The 14,138-nt window shown below is 41.0% G+C and overlaps 1 protein-coding gene across 5 annotated transcripts in view; it reads left to right on the forward strand.

The window, feature by feature from the left end:
* The window catches only part of VWC2 (von Willebrand factor C domain containing 2), a 55,550-nt gene that overhangs the window by 10,214 nt on the left and 31,198 nt on the right, over nt 1–14,138 (forward strand). Inside the window, exon 4 of one of the 5 annotated variants that reach the window (XM_064705556.1) lies at nt 7,547–7,653. The exons of 3 other annotated variants lie outside the window; for them this stretch is intronic. In XM_064705556.1, the coding sequence (XP_064561626.1) occupies nt 7,547–7,602 (56 nt within the window). In that variant the 3' untranslated portion in view covers nt 7,603–7,653. Of the gene's footprint in view, nt 1–2,943; nt 3,003–7,546; nt 7,654–14,138 lie in introns of those variants that run through there. One more of the 5 variants, XM_064705557.1, reaches the window with a different exon arrangement.

The following is a 14,138-nucleotide window of genomic DNA, read 5'->3' on the forward strand; positions in this document are numbered from 1 at the left end:
GCAGGGTTTGGCTTGGCTGTTCACACAGGTTCCCTGACACTTTTCCCAGAAATGAGCAAAAGTTACTGAGAGCTGTACATGAAAGATGCCTTTTGTTGTGAGGAAGCTGCCTTTTCAGAGCTGGTAAAGCTGTATTACCTGAGTTCTACCAGCAAAAAAAGGATGATCTTGTCCTCAGCCTCTGAATCCCCAATATTACATGAGTATTTCTCCCATATAACTGTGGGCTGGCATCTCTGACCCAGTTTCAGACCAAGGTGACCACAGCTGCCTGTTTCTAGTCAGCTGTACTGTCACTTCTCTGCATGTCAGAGAACCAGCAGTGGCTTTCCTTGTTAGCTTTCAGATGAAGAAGAAAACCATTAGCAATAACAAGAAGACCAAGATAGCTCAGAAGCAGCTCAGCTTTTCTGGATCAGCAGTTTCAGTATAATATCACAAAGAAACTTCTGAGGAAACCCCTCCATTTGGGGAGTGTATTTAAAAAAAGAATGCACTCAAGCTTAAAGTGTGGTACACATGCAGTTCTCTAGGAACTTCAGTGAATTGCTCAATGTTTTTAATTAGATTGGAGCAAAAACCTACTGAGCAGGAAAGCCTAGCCTGCCTCATCCTCTCATTTTCAAGCCTGGTGGAACAAATGTGGTGTGAATGTGGGTTGGAGAAACAATCATTGTGTTGTGCTTCAGGGTTGATTGTTACAGCGATGACATCAATGCCATCGTGTTAGTGACACAAAAGAGCTCGGGGTAATGTGCAGGGAGCTAAGCCTTTAACCTGAATGGTGGGAAATGTGGAGCCATAGAAAGCATCCAAGTGAGGTAACTGCCATCACGATGTGCAGTGAGCAAGAAGGGGTGGGAGGTGAAGTTTGGATTCTCTACTTTACTAGCACTGGTATATGCTTTACTAGCATATGGATCCTTTACATTTCCTAGCACTGATGTGTTGAAAATGCACACAGTCAAACTGATTTCCCTGCCTTTCCTGCCACTTCTTAACATACAACACCTTCCCAGCTTGCCTGGTGGAAGATTGCTGGCAGTGACCCAACAGTGAGAGCTGAGTGACTGCCTCTGTCACTATTAAGAACATACACAAATGCCCAATTAAGAAGTATGGAGGACATCCAGTGAAAGCCTGTGATTATTAGAAATTAATGAATTCAATATCTTGACAGGTGTGAGACCCTGTGCCTTTTCTCTTGTAGGAAGGCAGGTATGTAGTTGGCATCTCTATTTTCACAAATTTGCTGGCAGCCCTTACAAGGAGGGGTGGATGTGTAACTGCACATTGGGCTTACACAACTGCACATGTGGAGCTACAGACTTGCTTTGGGTGCAAGCAGTGGTGAATGGAAGACTTGTGGAATTAAAGAGTAGTTGTATGTATAGTATTTAATAATATTCTATATCACATCCTGACTTTCAAAAAGAAACCTGGATACTTCCATAGCTGAAGATAGTATCTTCTTCTTCATAGGCAGGGACAGGGAGTGCTTTAAAAGAACATTTGCTCTGAAAAGTAGTATATAGAAGAGAAAAATGATAACACCTCACTGAGATCTTTGGATTTTCCTGCTTTCTGTGTCTCAAGTCACTGCAACTGAGGGAGCTGTTTTGTGTTTATCCTATATAAATGCCCTGAAAGGAAACAGTGTGAGGACAGTGTGAGGGATGGAGGAGAGGCTTCCTTCTCATGTGGATTACATGTTAAGCTTTATGCTTTTGGTAACCATCAGCACCGGCCATAAGAAAAAAATCCAGAAAGTTAAATCTGACTTCAGAAAGTTACATTAAGTAACAGGTACCCAGTTCAGACCTCCATCCTGCTATACAGTATTAGCATTGTGGTTACTTTTGTGGAAGACATCTCTGTTCACAGTGATATCAATAACCTTAGATTCAGGTACAGAAATTTCTACAGTTTGTGCAGAGTTAAGGGTAAAGATCAAGGGCATACAGTCACTCTTCCATTGGGAAAAGTCTGGGTGCTTGTCACTGATGCATTTGGGGTGGGGGGTGGGGGGGTAACACTGGTAGTGAATTATCTTTCTCTAGATTACCTTGGTTGTGTGTTCCACTTGCATTCCCAGCATTTGAGCCCTAGTAGACATACACAACTGAGTTCTGCTTGGCCTAAGCCTGCAGCCAAGGAGCAGCTGATGGAGTCAAGGGTGGCCCTGCTCCTGATGGTGTGCTTGCAGGAAGATGAGATTAAACCCATAACCTACGTGGAGCCTGAGGGGGAATTGTTGTTGCTAGACCAAAAAACATTTTGATCTAAGGTCCCCAAGAGATTTTTATTTCATTATATGGCTGAAAGATTGCCCCAGATAAAATGAAGTGGATCCTGTTGCCCTCCTAGCATTCATCTATCTGTGTGTCAGTGTTGTTTCTCTGTCTACAGCAGGGAGAGCTGAGCTTCTCCTTTTGGCAAAGGCTCATAGCTGTACAGTCAAAAATGAAAACATTGATGCCTGGAGGGTCAAGTGTGTTCTCAGGGCTGTAACATTTGCAGGAGATGTTTATTCTTACTGGCTGTGCAATAGGGAGACTTCACTGATTGCAGTCCTTTCAGGTGCCTTAGGTCATTTCAGGACCTAATTTGATTTTTGTGTTCATAGTTATGGGTGAAATACATGCATCATTTGGTTGACATGATGGCTGCTAGTGAGGTGCAGGTGTAATGTGCTGTGGCTGGGGAGGGTGTGTGGTGATGGTTTTGTATCCCTGTGCTGAGACTGACTCACTGAAACTTTAGTACCTTTCCATACAATTGCAGTGTTTAGGCCTAAGGTGACTTAAAAGTGCTTCTGAATGGCAAGTGGAGACTTCCATCTGAGAGAAGGAGCTCTCAAGGCAGCAAAACCCTGGTAATGGCTGGAAGAGCTGTTGTCTCCTTTTGCTACTGTTGGTAAAACAGGGCTTTGTCTCCCCTCAGGACTCAGGTCTGTTAAACAATGGTGCTGGTTGATGCAGTACTGATGTCATCCCTCTGAGATCCAGGTGGAGAAAGGCTGCATTGGCCTGAGAGACCTGTCTGGCCATAAGAAAGAGGAGGATGTTTATTCTGGACCCATGAAGGGAAGTTGCACCTTGGCAGCTCTCACGTGAGCTGGCTGCTTGCTCTGCCCTGCAGCCCCAGCTTTGCTCAAGGACGGACCATGGTGAATCTGACCTGTAAAATTTAATGTCCTTCTGCAGTGTGTTTAAATAAAATATGATATGACCTTGACTATAAATGCCTTAATCTCAGCAATGAAGAAAGTATCATAATGCTGGTGTCCAAGTAGCACCATTTAATGGGATGTTTGTTAAAAAGTAATAACCTAATGAACAAGAAATAATTTTAAACTAATCCCAGTTCCACCCAGACAGTATGCACCAATGTGATTTGTTCCCTTCTAACTTGAGGGACTTGAATGCTTGTGTATGCAGGGTTACATTTGCTCCATGTTTCTGTGTGCATTAGTCGCTTAGCAAAACTTCTGCATGGACTCTCCACTTCAATAGAGTGTATTTCACAAAACGATTTATAATATGGGACTCCTAACCAAGAAATATTAATGTTCTGGGGGAATGAATGTTTCAGGGAGAAAAACACTATTTAAATTGCATGAACAGCTATATCTGATTAAAATTGCCTAGAGATTATGCAGGTAGGTTGAAAAACTGTAGCAGATATTTTGGCAGCCATGTATTGAAAACAAGTGTTGCTTCTTTTAGTCTGCGTTGGGTGTTTAAAGTGGCTTCCGAATCTGGTAGGTGAAGTTGGTAAACTAGTTGCAGTAGTTTTTATGCTCGGTTTCTGCTGCTGATGAAGTTGAGAGGAGGTTTGGTCTGTATTGTGTTAATTCAAGGAGTTCCTTTAAACTCATTTCACCTCTCCTGCAGGAAAGTTGGTGGCTGCATAGGCCATCCAGAAAGTTTCCTGTGCAGAAATCACAGAATTTTATTCTTGTGCCATATTTTAGATCCAAAGCTGTTTAAATGCACGTGGATCAGCACTGCAAAGTGGGCTGAGCAAAACCTTATGCCAAAACCACCGAGGCCTTGTTGTTTACAGCTCACATCCATGTGCACGTGGACATAGGATCCATTGTTGGCATCGCTCGTGTTCAGCTGGCTAAGGAGTGGTAGGTGTGTTATTTCTGCCTCTAAGGGTGTTTATTTAGTGTACAAGTTGTGTTGACTTCCAGGGTATACATGTTTTCCTAAGTATAGAAACCCATCAGACCATGAAAAGGTTCTGTCTGAACATACGGCACTAGTATCCAAATACTGAGCCTAGATCAGTTACAAGGATAAATCAGTCTACATAGTCTGTATGTATTTATTGCGAATAAATATTGTGTGCATTTTTTTCCCTTCCTGAGACCAGAATGCTCTCAGTTGGCAGTTCTGCTGTCAAGAGGCAGCTGTAACTCCCCTGAGTATATAATATCCCATCATTTTGCTCAGATACATGAGGACAATCAGAAATTATACTAACCTTGGAATTTAATGTGGTACTTTATACTTAAGTAGAAGGATGTAGAAGAGCCTATTAAACGATAAAAGCAGTGTATCCCATAAAATCTTCAGAACTCACTTTGCAATATTTTTTCTTTACCGTTACAGGCCGTTACAGTGAGCCTGAAAAGCATTCAGGTTTTTTTCCTCTTACTTGATACTGCAGGTTTAAGTCATATATCAAAGCTAAATTCTACTGTATCAGTCCACTTTTGTGACATCTGCTTGCTGGGATTATCATTTTACTGTGAGTTGAAGCTAAAGCCACTAATGATATGCCCCAAACTGTTGTTTAGTGGCGGTGATCCCAGGCGAGTGTGGGAAACAAGCTGCAAGTTCCCCATGGTGCTCAGAACTTCCATGTGTCACAGCTGCCTGGCTTCTTAAAGTGTGTTTTGTGTCAGCCTCAGGACCAGAAAAATGAATATGCTTACTGTGCTGATAGAAAAAGAACAGACACTGAAATCCTGGGATGGAGGAGAACATTTTCTAGAGATTTTCATGTATCTGATGTAGTTTACAGTGCTTGTCATGGCAATTTCACATATCTGCCATCCTGTGTAGTTCTGGATGCTGGTTAGGGTCCAGACAGGAAAGTGCCTTTGTGCCAGTACCCATCAGAGCATTGGAGTAAACAGTGTGCTCCTGCTTGATTTGTGTTTCCTGACACTTTCTCTGGTACACTGAGCCACATTTGGGCATTTGCTTGGTTTCTAGCAGAACAGCTAGCCCATGCTCCCCCAAATAAAGTCATTGATTGCTTTGGGGTTTTGTTTGCTTTTTTGTTTTGTATTTTTAAGTTTGTCATATAAGAGTTTTCTGAGTTTGTATTGCAGTTTTATTTCCACACACGTGGTGATAGGTAAGATGTAAAAAGAGAAAAATAGATCCCAGATCTCACATTATAGGCTCCCCCTCCTCCATACACTTTCCCCCAGTGTTAGTTCTTTGCTGTTCAAAGAAAACAAACATTAAGGGAGTTGCCTTGTCTCCTACATTCAGTATTTCTTTATATGCTTTTCATTAGAGAAAATATTCCCACTGCTAATTTTGCTCCCCCATTCTGCTATTAGGCATCTATTTTTTTTTGTATATATCACTAGCTGAAATTGTGGCAAACATTTGGGGGGCATGTAGGCCTCCAAGGTCTGAAACACTTGTGTGCATCTTGCTGTATGTAGCATCCTTGGGGTAATATTCCCTATGAATAGAACACTACACTATTTGATTTAATTGTGAGCTCTTAGATTCTGAAACTCTGTCTTAACCCAGATTGAGTTACCACAGGTTAATTCATTATCCAGGGTCAGCTGAGCCACTGTACTGCCCATGTGAGCTCTTAGCTGTGTTCCTGCAGATAATCCTGTTTGTAAATAGAAGCTGTTAGCTAGCTGGGTGCTACAGTAATAGGTCTACAGGGCTGATTAGTATTTTGTGATGCGATCAAAAGGAGCAATGAAGAAAGATACACACCTTGTTCATTTTGCTTTATGTTCTTTTGCATTTTTTTCATTGGTATTTCATTATGTTCAATGAGGCATCCAAGAGTTTGCTTGGCTTTGAGGAGAAAAGGAGGCTTATATTAAAGTGCTGTGGTATGTTGGTATATCTCTCTCATATAACAACACTTGCCCTCTGATGATTAACGATATAATCAAAGTCTGCTATAGTTCTAAGTGCAATGCAATTTTCTGTGCTTATTTTTTCATAGAAGGTTGAGATTTAGGCATTAAGAAAGATGTGAATTGATCCAAGTGACTTACAGGTTGACGGAAACAGGGAATTAGCTGATTTCATTAGATTTTATTTCCTTACCACTTTGCTTTTCTGTGGTTGAGCTTTGCAATTGTGAGCTTTGCAACTGTGAGCTTTCCACACAGTGCAGGCTTGCTAATGCCAGGTTTGTCTTAACTCAACATAACTCCTCTTTCTTTTGAGAGTGTTGAAGATCTTAACCATGGCATGACAGAAGTCTCAGAAGTTTTCTTCTAGTCCTAATGGAACTGTATTGGTAAATGAAGTCAAGATCTGATCAACAGGAAAACTTGTTTCCTTTCCTGACATGAGCTTGACAAGGGGCTAACTGGGACACCTCTGCCAGTGTTTGAAAAAGGGTGCTGAAGGAAAAGGAATGAGGAGTTCTTAGGGAAAAGGCTAAAAGCTTATCTTATTTTTTATTAATATTTGTAAAATTGCAGTGCTTGTTTTTCTTGTTGCTCTAAGGTAACATCTGACTGTTTCAAAGTACTTCAGTGGGGATCCTCCCTGTGTTGTGTGCTGTGAGAGTCCTGAATTAAGTCCCTGGCGATTACCTTTGCCCAGCAGGTCAAACACCTTTGTCAGCTAGAGACTTAAGTACTTTCCTAATTTAAAGCCTTGATCTTTAAGGTGGAAAGAGCTTTTACTTCATGAACCTTTAGATTGCTTCCATAGGGGTAATTATCCATACAGTTTTGTTTCCTTGAGCATGTGCAGCTGTAGAGCAGCAGTGATTAAAAAAAAAAAAAAAACTAAAAAAAGAAAATAGCACACTTTAAGTAATTCCTTACCTTCACCAACACATTTACCATAATGATTAGCATTTCAAAGCTGATAAGCAATCAAAAACTTTGATTGCTATTTTCGTTTAGGGAAACAGTAATTTTTTTTTTCTGCCTACACTAGTGCTTGTTAAATTTTCATTAGAGGAATGACTTCCTACTGGTAAACATCACTTTCTCCTAAATGCCCTGTTCTTTTGCTGAGTCTTCAGCTCTGTTTGGTTACTTCTGTGCTGCTAGCTCTTGGATAGGGGCCCATTAAAGAACCGCATGCATAAATTCTACTTACCTTACGGTCTTGTAGGCAATAAGTGCTTTTTCTCCTGCATCATTTCTTCTCACTATTGCACACTGGTTGCTGACCAACTTTCTTTGAAATACTTGGGAGTAGCAAGTCACACACTCTTTATTACCCATGGAAAAGATAACTATGTCTTCACTGTGTGCTTACCCAACATGTTATTTAATTTTAAATTTTGTTTTCTTTTCAAGTGGAGTTGATCAGATGGAACAGTGGCAAGAAGAAGAGAACAAGCAGTGCATTGTAGCAGGATTCAAAATACTATTTGGTGAATAGCGTTGAATAAAGAAGATCCCTGTCCAAACAATTGCATTTGGGCCTCCTGTGTTTAAAATACTTGTAGTGTTATTTCCCTTCTCAGAGGTAGTTTGACTGAAGCGTGATGTTAATTGCTTTTTCCAGAAAAAGTAGCTTGTTGTGCTCCAAAATGGTTCCCATTCCTTTTCTTTCTGCTAATACCTTCTCGAACATTCTGAATTCAAAAGGGAGATCACTGGTTTAGCTGGACAACTTTGGGGAAGATACACAAATAACAAGTCCTGTAGGACTAGTAGGAGTAGTGACCATTAATAATATCTCACGAAGCCAAACAGCAAGGCAGCTCAGTGGTAAATGAAATTCAGCAAATCCCTGTGTTAAGGAGTGAGAGAAATTGCTTGAGTATTTTGATGACCTTTTGTTAAGATTTCTGCGAAGTGGTTTTATTTACATATCAGTGGGAAATATTGTATTTAAGCATCTGTCAGGGTTTATTAAGAAAGCTTGCATGTATTAGAAGTACACTATTATTTGAAAACTGGTTCCTCCCACCTGCTTTGTATAATCTTCCATGTTTGCTGAGCACTCAGCAAGAAGAGGTTGCAGAAGTACGGAGAAGAGCAGCAAGAAATTCCCCGGAATATTCCCCTGTGAGAACAGATGAGGCCTCTAGTAGTGATAGCACATTAATTAAAAATCATGTGATAAAGTGTGGTACCAGGGGAGAGGAACAGTACCAGTGAAAATCTTCCCTGTGCTCACAAGTCAAGGGAGAAGCAAGAAAACAGAAAGACATTGTACATGATGTCTTTAAAGCACCATGTAATTAACCCATGAACTCACTGCAGAAGATAGTGCTGAAACACAGTTTCCTAGGATTAGAATAAAGATCATGTCTTTGACAGAAGGAATAAAATACCTTAACCTAGCTACCATAAAACTGGCTGGGGTGGCATGCTGCAGAGCCTCCCAGAAACCTTTTCATTTTCACTTGAACAGAAATATAGCATTGTTTTCTACTGTCCACATCTCACAATTTCCTTTTTGAACATCCTTTTTTGTTTTTAAGTTACTTTGCAGAAAAAGAGTTGGGCTATCTTGACTTTAGCCCAGCCAAATCCATGTTGGATGGGTACTTCCTTGTGAAGGCAGAGCACAGAGCTAATGAGGAGATGTTAAAACAGCAGGAGTCCTTTTCCTGCCCAGCCATTGAACAATCCTTGTGTTGTGTGCTGGGCCACAGTAGCACCTTACTCAGTACTTGCAGCTGATGAAGATGGGACCTAATGAGGGTGCCTTTGTGGCATGGTCTGCTCTCAGCTATTCTGTCAGCCTTTCTTTGAATGACCTAAAGGCAACTCACCCATGAACTGCTTGTGTAATAACTATCCAGGCTGAGACTTTTGAGATTGGTCAAAGGACCCTGTATTTATAGTTACTGTGTGTTTAATACAATCTGCTGAAGAACTAATGGGAAAAAATGGGCTCAAAAGCAAATAAATTATAGCAGTTTATGAAGTTATTATATCAATGTGATCCAGAATGTGCCACCCCACAATGAAAACTAATTATCTTCTGGCCACAGCAGTTGCTAACCTGATATTTTGTTAATGAATGGATTAGATGGAGCTTTGACAGCCACTAACATGAGCGAATGATTAAGACCACTTTGTGCTGATGTCTAAGCTAGGTGATGATTATGACAACTTAAAGGTAATTCTGTATCCATTATTAAGCCCCTGCCCCCTCTTTCTCTCTCCCCTCCACTCTTCCCTGACAACTCTCTTAGATAATTAAGTCTAATTATATATGTACATCCTTTAGCACTGCTACATGTGGCTGGCGTACATGAGGAAGCTTCATTTACCTACTTTGTAGCCTAGACGTTAAACCTGCAAGCTGGAGTTTGATTTCAGTGTGTTTAAATAAGGTTTGCTTTCCTTCCCACATGACTGTTGTGTTTTGCTGTGATTAGATAAGCTGTTAAGACCTTGGAAGAATCATCATGTCCAAGTGCTGGGGAAAGGGAGATCCAGGTTTGCTGCCAAAGGCTGCCTGGCTTGCTGGCAAGCAGGTGTATGTCAAGTGTACAGTTTATATGTCTGTGGTGCTGAAATATAAACACTTCCTTGAATTTTCTTCCCCATAGCTTGTTCAGCAGAGATGCTTTAACCATTGTGCAGTCTTCATTATGAGGTGATGTATTTGTCAGTATGAGTGGACTTTTTAATTTCACATCAGCTGAGTGTTTAATTTCCAGTCTTCTGAAGTTAAGTTTGTTGTGACAGCTGATTCTTTCCAGTCAGAGTGACTGAAGAGTCAAGTCAATTATCTTGATATACATGGGTTTGTGCCTAGGTCTGACTGATTAGTCTTTGGCTCCACGCTCTGTTGTGGTGCACGCTTCCTCAGGGCCCTGGGGCTCTCTCCCTGGCTGTGCTGCTGTCTGTGCTGTCACCTGGCCGTGGCTGTGCACCAGAAGCTGCTTCCATAAAAATTCCTGTGTTATCAGCTAAGTGCAGGCACAGTCTGGAAACTTTAACTGTCCTTTAAGCAAGCTTTTAGGATGGCAGAAGATTTCTCTACTCTGGTTTTGAGGACTCTACCAGAGACAAATATCTGGGGTGGATGGTTGACAGAATGTGAAAATCCCCCCTGATGCCAGTCATGTCCATGTAAATGATATATACATGAGTTACAACATCTGGACAATGCAAAAGGGAACATTATAGATTCAGATAACAAAAACCCACTTAAATTTACCCTAAGCTAGGATCACCACCAAAGGTGGTTCTCACTGTCTGAGGTCCAGCTGGCAGATTTCCAGCCTCCTGGCTAAGTACATTCTTTGTGTGTCTGTGTGTGTGTACACAGATATGTATATACACACAAACACATGGTACAAGGGTCATCAATCACCATACTTGATAGAAACATTTCCCATTTTGGAAGCCCTCTCAAGCTAGTTGCTTACAGTGGTGCACGGGCATCACCCTTTTACTTTGCCTCCCAGACACTGGGGCAAGCTTTTTGGTTGGATCTCTTGTGATAGGACGAGGGGTAATGGTTTTAAACTAGAAGATAGATTTAGACTTGATATAAAGAATAATTTTTTATCATGCTGATGTTGTTGATGCTCCATCACTGGAAGGGGCTGCTGTCATTTCCTCCCTGCTTTCATGAGATCAGGAGGTTGGTGACTTGCTGTAACCTGAGTACCCATCCATCTGGACTATGTTGCAATGGATGTGCAGGGGAAATGCCTGCCCCCAGGGGCCCATCACACCCTTGTTTTGCAGAGAAAGCTGCAGGAGTATTGCTTAAGCTGCAGGGCTGCTTTTGCTGTAGAGTTCTAGAGGACAAGAGGTTGCGTTGTTATTATGGTCCTAGAGATGAAAGATGACATTTTGCTCTGCCCCCTGGAGATGTGGGCAGTTGTCTGTCATTAGTTGTGTGTAGCTGATTCTGTAATGCATTTGTTACAGTTGTGAGGCTCAAAATCTAGTGTTTGTATTTTGTTGCCGCTTCCTCTTTTTAATAAGTGAAATCAGAGGTTTGGATTTAATCATAACATTTCTACAGACTGTGGTGAATCACCTTTAATTCACCTGACACTGTAATAAATGTGAGTTCAGGGTTTCTCCTTGGCTGCACATTCCTTGCAGTGGCTGTAGCTGTGAGTTGGAGCAAGCTCTGTAATTACAGAGAAGCCCAAAGATGTATTCCCAAATGGGCAGGCCCATAGAAAGGTAAATTCCCATCAGTTGTCACTAGAGGTCAGCATTAATTTTAAGATCGAATCTATTCTTACCACATGAACTGTCTGTAGATTCGAGCTGTGGGTGGTTGTGACACAGGTGGGACTTGAATGAAATGAATAAAATAGGGAGCTTAAATAGTTGGGTTGACTCATTTCATACATTCTTGTTATCTCTTGTTATGATGGAGTGACTGCTGCTTTTGAGGTAAGTAACAAGATTATTTGACTTACTATCTTCTCTTTTCCTCTCCCTGCTTACCTGCCTACTTTATAATTAAATATCTGTGTTCCTTTTCAAATGTGTGGGTTAGTTTTTTAGCAGAGTTTGAATTGAATAGCTGTTAACATAATTTTCAGTCAGGGGTTGGGATCAGAAGTTAAATGTACAGATATTGACAGGATGCTGTTGCGATTCACTGTTTTTTGCATTACACAGGTTGCTCCTATAAAGAAGGATATATAGGAAGTGGTGTCCATGTGTATGAGTGCATCTTGTGTGGAATCAGAGGCCTAAAACTGTCTCACCAAAGCCCTGCCTCTGAACTTTAGTGTAGGTCCCTTCAATCTCCACCTAAAGAAGCCCTGTTTGTAAAAGGCGGGTATTGCTCTGAGTTGAATTAGAATATTTAGTTAGTTTGATTTTTGGAATATATGTGTTTTAATAAAATGAGGACTAGCCCTTGATGCCTAGTTTTTCCTTGTGGAAATCACATAGATCTAAGTCTTAAATAGCAATATGGATCCATCTGTGCCAGGGCATCCAGTGCTTGGCCAAGTGGAGCTGCCTGTCTATGTTGGGGACGTGTTTGTAGGCTCTGTTCATAGAAAGCTTCTGGATACATTAAATTTTTGGCTGCCTGAGAATGTCAGGCCATGCATGTACAAGAAAAGATGCTGCCAGTTGCTGCAGCTCACTGAGCCAGGCCTAATCTCCATGGGAGTGAGGAGCCTCTTGAGGAATTGCAGTTATCTTCTGCCTGTGAACTTGCAGAGTTGCTTGTCTTTGGGATTGCGGTGTGTGCTTTGTTCGTAGCAGATTGTGCTTAGCAATAATTGGCACTGTGTCTAATCCTTTCTGGTTTAGGACATGGAAGAGAATTGCATGACGTGACAATGCCTGGAAAATAACAGAGTAGCCTTGTGTGAATGTGGTTATTCATCAACATGGCTTGTGATACACATCTAGGATGGAAAAACAGAATTGATGGGGAAAGGATGGAAACCTCCCTGATTTCAGGGAGAGCATGGCGTCTCATATGGCCTTTGAAACTATAAAGTAATGAATTTATTTTCAAGCATCAGATTATTTGATAATATTTACATTTCTAATTCCAGATAAAATTATGTTATTTAAATGAGTGCCAGCCTTCCATTTATGGAAGGTTAAATGGCATTTGCATTTTGTGATGTTTGAAAGACTTCAGTTCTCCGAAATGGTTTTAGTGTGAGAAACCAGCTTCAGTGATAATTATAGAGAGAATAGCTTAGCATAAATGCATATATATGTGCTTACATCATTTTCATAGAAGGACAACTGAGTAGTTCCCAGCAGTGAAATCTCATTGCCTGTTTTCTGTAAAGAAAATTCAAGGAATACTTCAGAATGCCCCAAACCAAGTTATTTGTGCCCTCACAAGATGCACCTGTAGGAACACCAAGGTACTGGGTGAGTCAGTATAGATGGCTTTCCATGGACTGTTTAAGACTTTGGTAACATGACACAGATTTCTTCAGTCAACCTCTATTTCTGGGTTATTTTTATTAGGAAGGTCAGTGATCTGTCTGAGCCTAATTATCCCATCTGGTGAGTACGCTTGAGGCACACAAGTTTCCTGCAGTTTGTGTGCACAAAGAAATGATGTGGTTACCTCGTTATTTAGTCAGCTCTGAATCCTTGGATGCATGGGAAGGTGTGTGCTGGGAGCTGCCTTGCCTGGGGTAGCCTTATATGTGACTGTGGAAAAGAGTTTCCCTATCCAGTTTAATGGGGAGAGTTTGCTGTACTGCTCTGCTATTGGGATTTGTGTTTTCATCCCATAACTTAGATTTTTTAACACATTCTTTTGTTGGTCTCAGTTAAAAGCTGTGTGTTGGTTCAGAATTTCTCTTCAGTTTTTCAGAATTTTCTTCCTTTTTTCTTGCACCATTGAGCAATTAGGTAGGTGTTTCAGAAAGACCTCCAGGTCCTCCAGCTGCATCGTCTCACAGCTAGCATTGTCTATTTTAAGTGTTTGTGAAGACCTCCACAAGCACAGTATGTAGTCATCCCAGCCGTCTCCAGTGCAGTTCAGCCACACAGTGCCTCTGTAACACACAGAACTAGTTTGGAGAAGGATTTTGGTGGGCCAAGTACCACGCCATTGGTCATGTGCACATGAGACATGGATGGAAAAGGAAATTGCATGTTAACTCTTGGGTTATGTCTTAGCCTATGAGCTACTAAATCCCTCTGTTCCTTCCTGGGACATCCATTCAAAATGCCAGCTGAAAGGAATACAGATTGCTGGCATGTACTGTCACTTTATTTAAGCCTTCATCAAGATTATGCACAAACCTGAAATCTGTAGAGACATCTTTATTAATGAAGCTTCTCAGTCATAGGCAATAATATGGATATATATTTTAAGACATTCATTTCCATGCTTTGTAATCCTATTTTAGCTCTGAAAAGAATGTAATATAATTCTAGCTGGAAAATGTTTTAGATAAATCTATGAATTCAGTAAAAACTGTATTCTTCATCTGCTGGTAATCTCTTTCATTAG

The sequence above is a fragment of the Zonotrichia leucophrys genome, chromosome 2 (genome assembly GCF_028769735.1).
Source record: "Zonotrichia leucophrys gambelii isolate GWCS_2022_RI chromosome 2, RI_Zleu_2.0, whole genome shotgun sequence".
NCBI classification, from domain to species: domain Eukaryota; kingdom Metazoa; phylum Chordata; class Aves; order Passeriformes; family Passerellidae; genus Zonotrichia; species Zonotrichia leucophrys.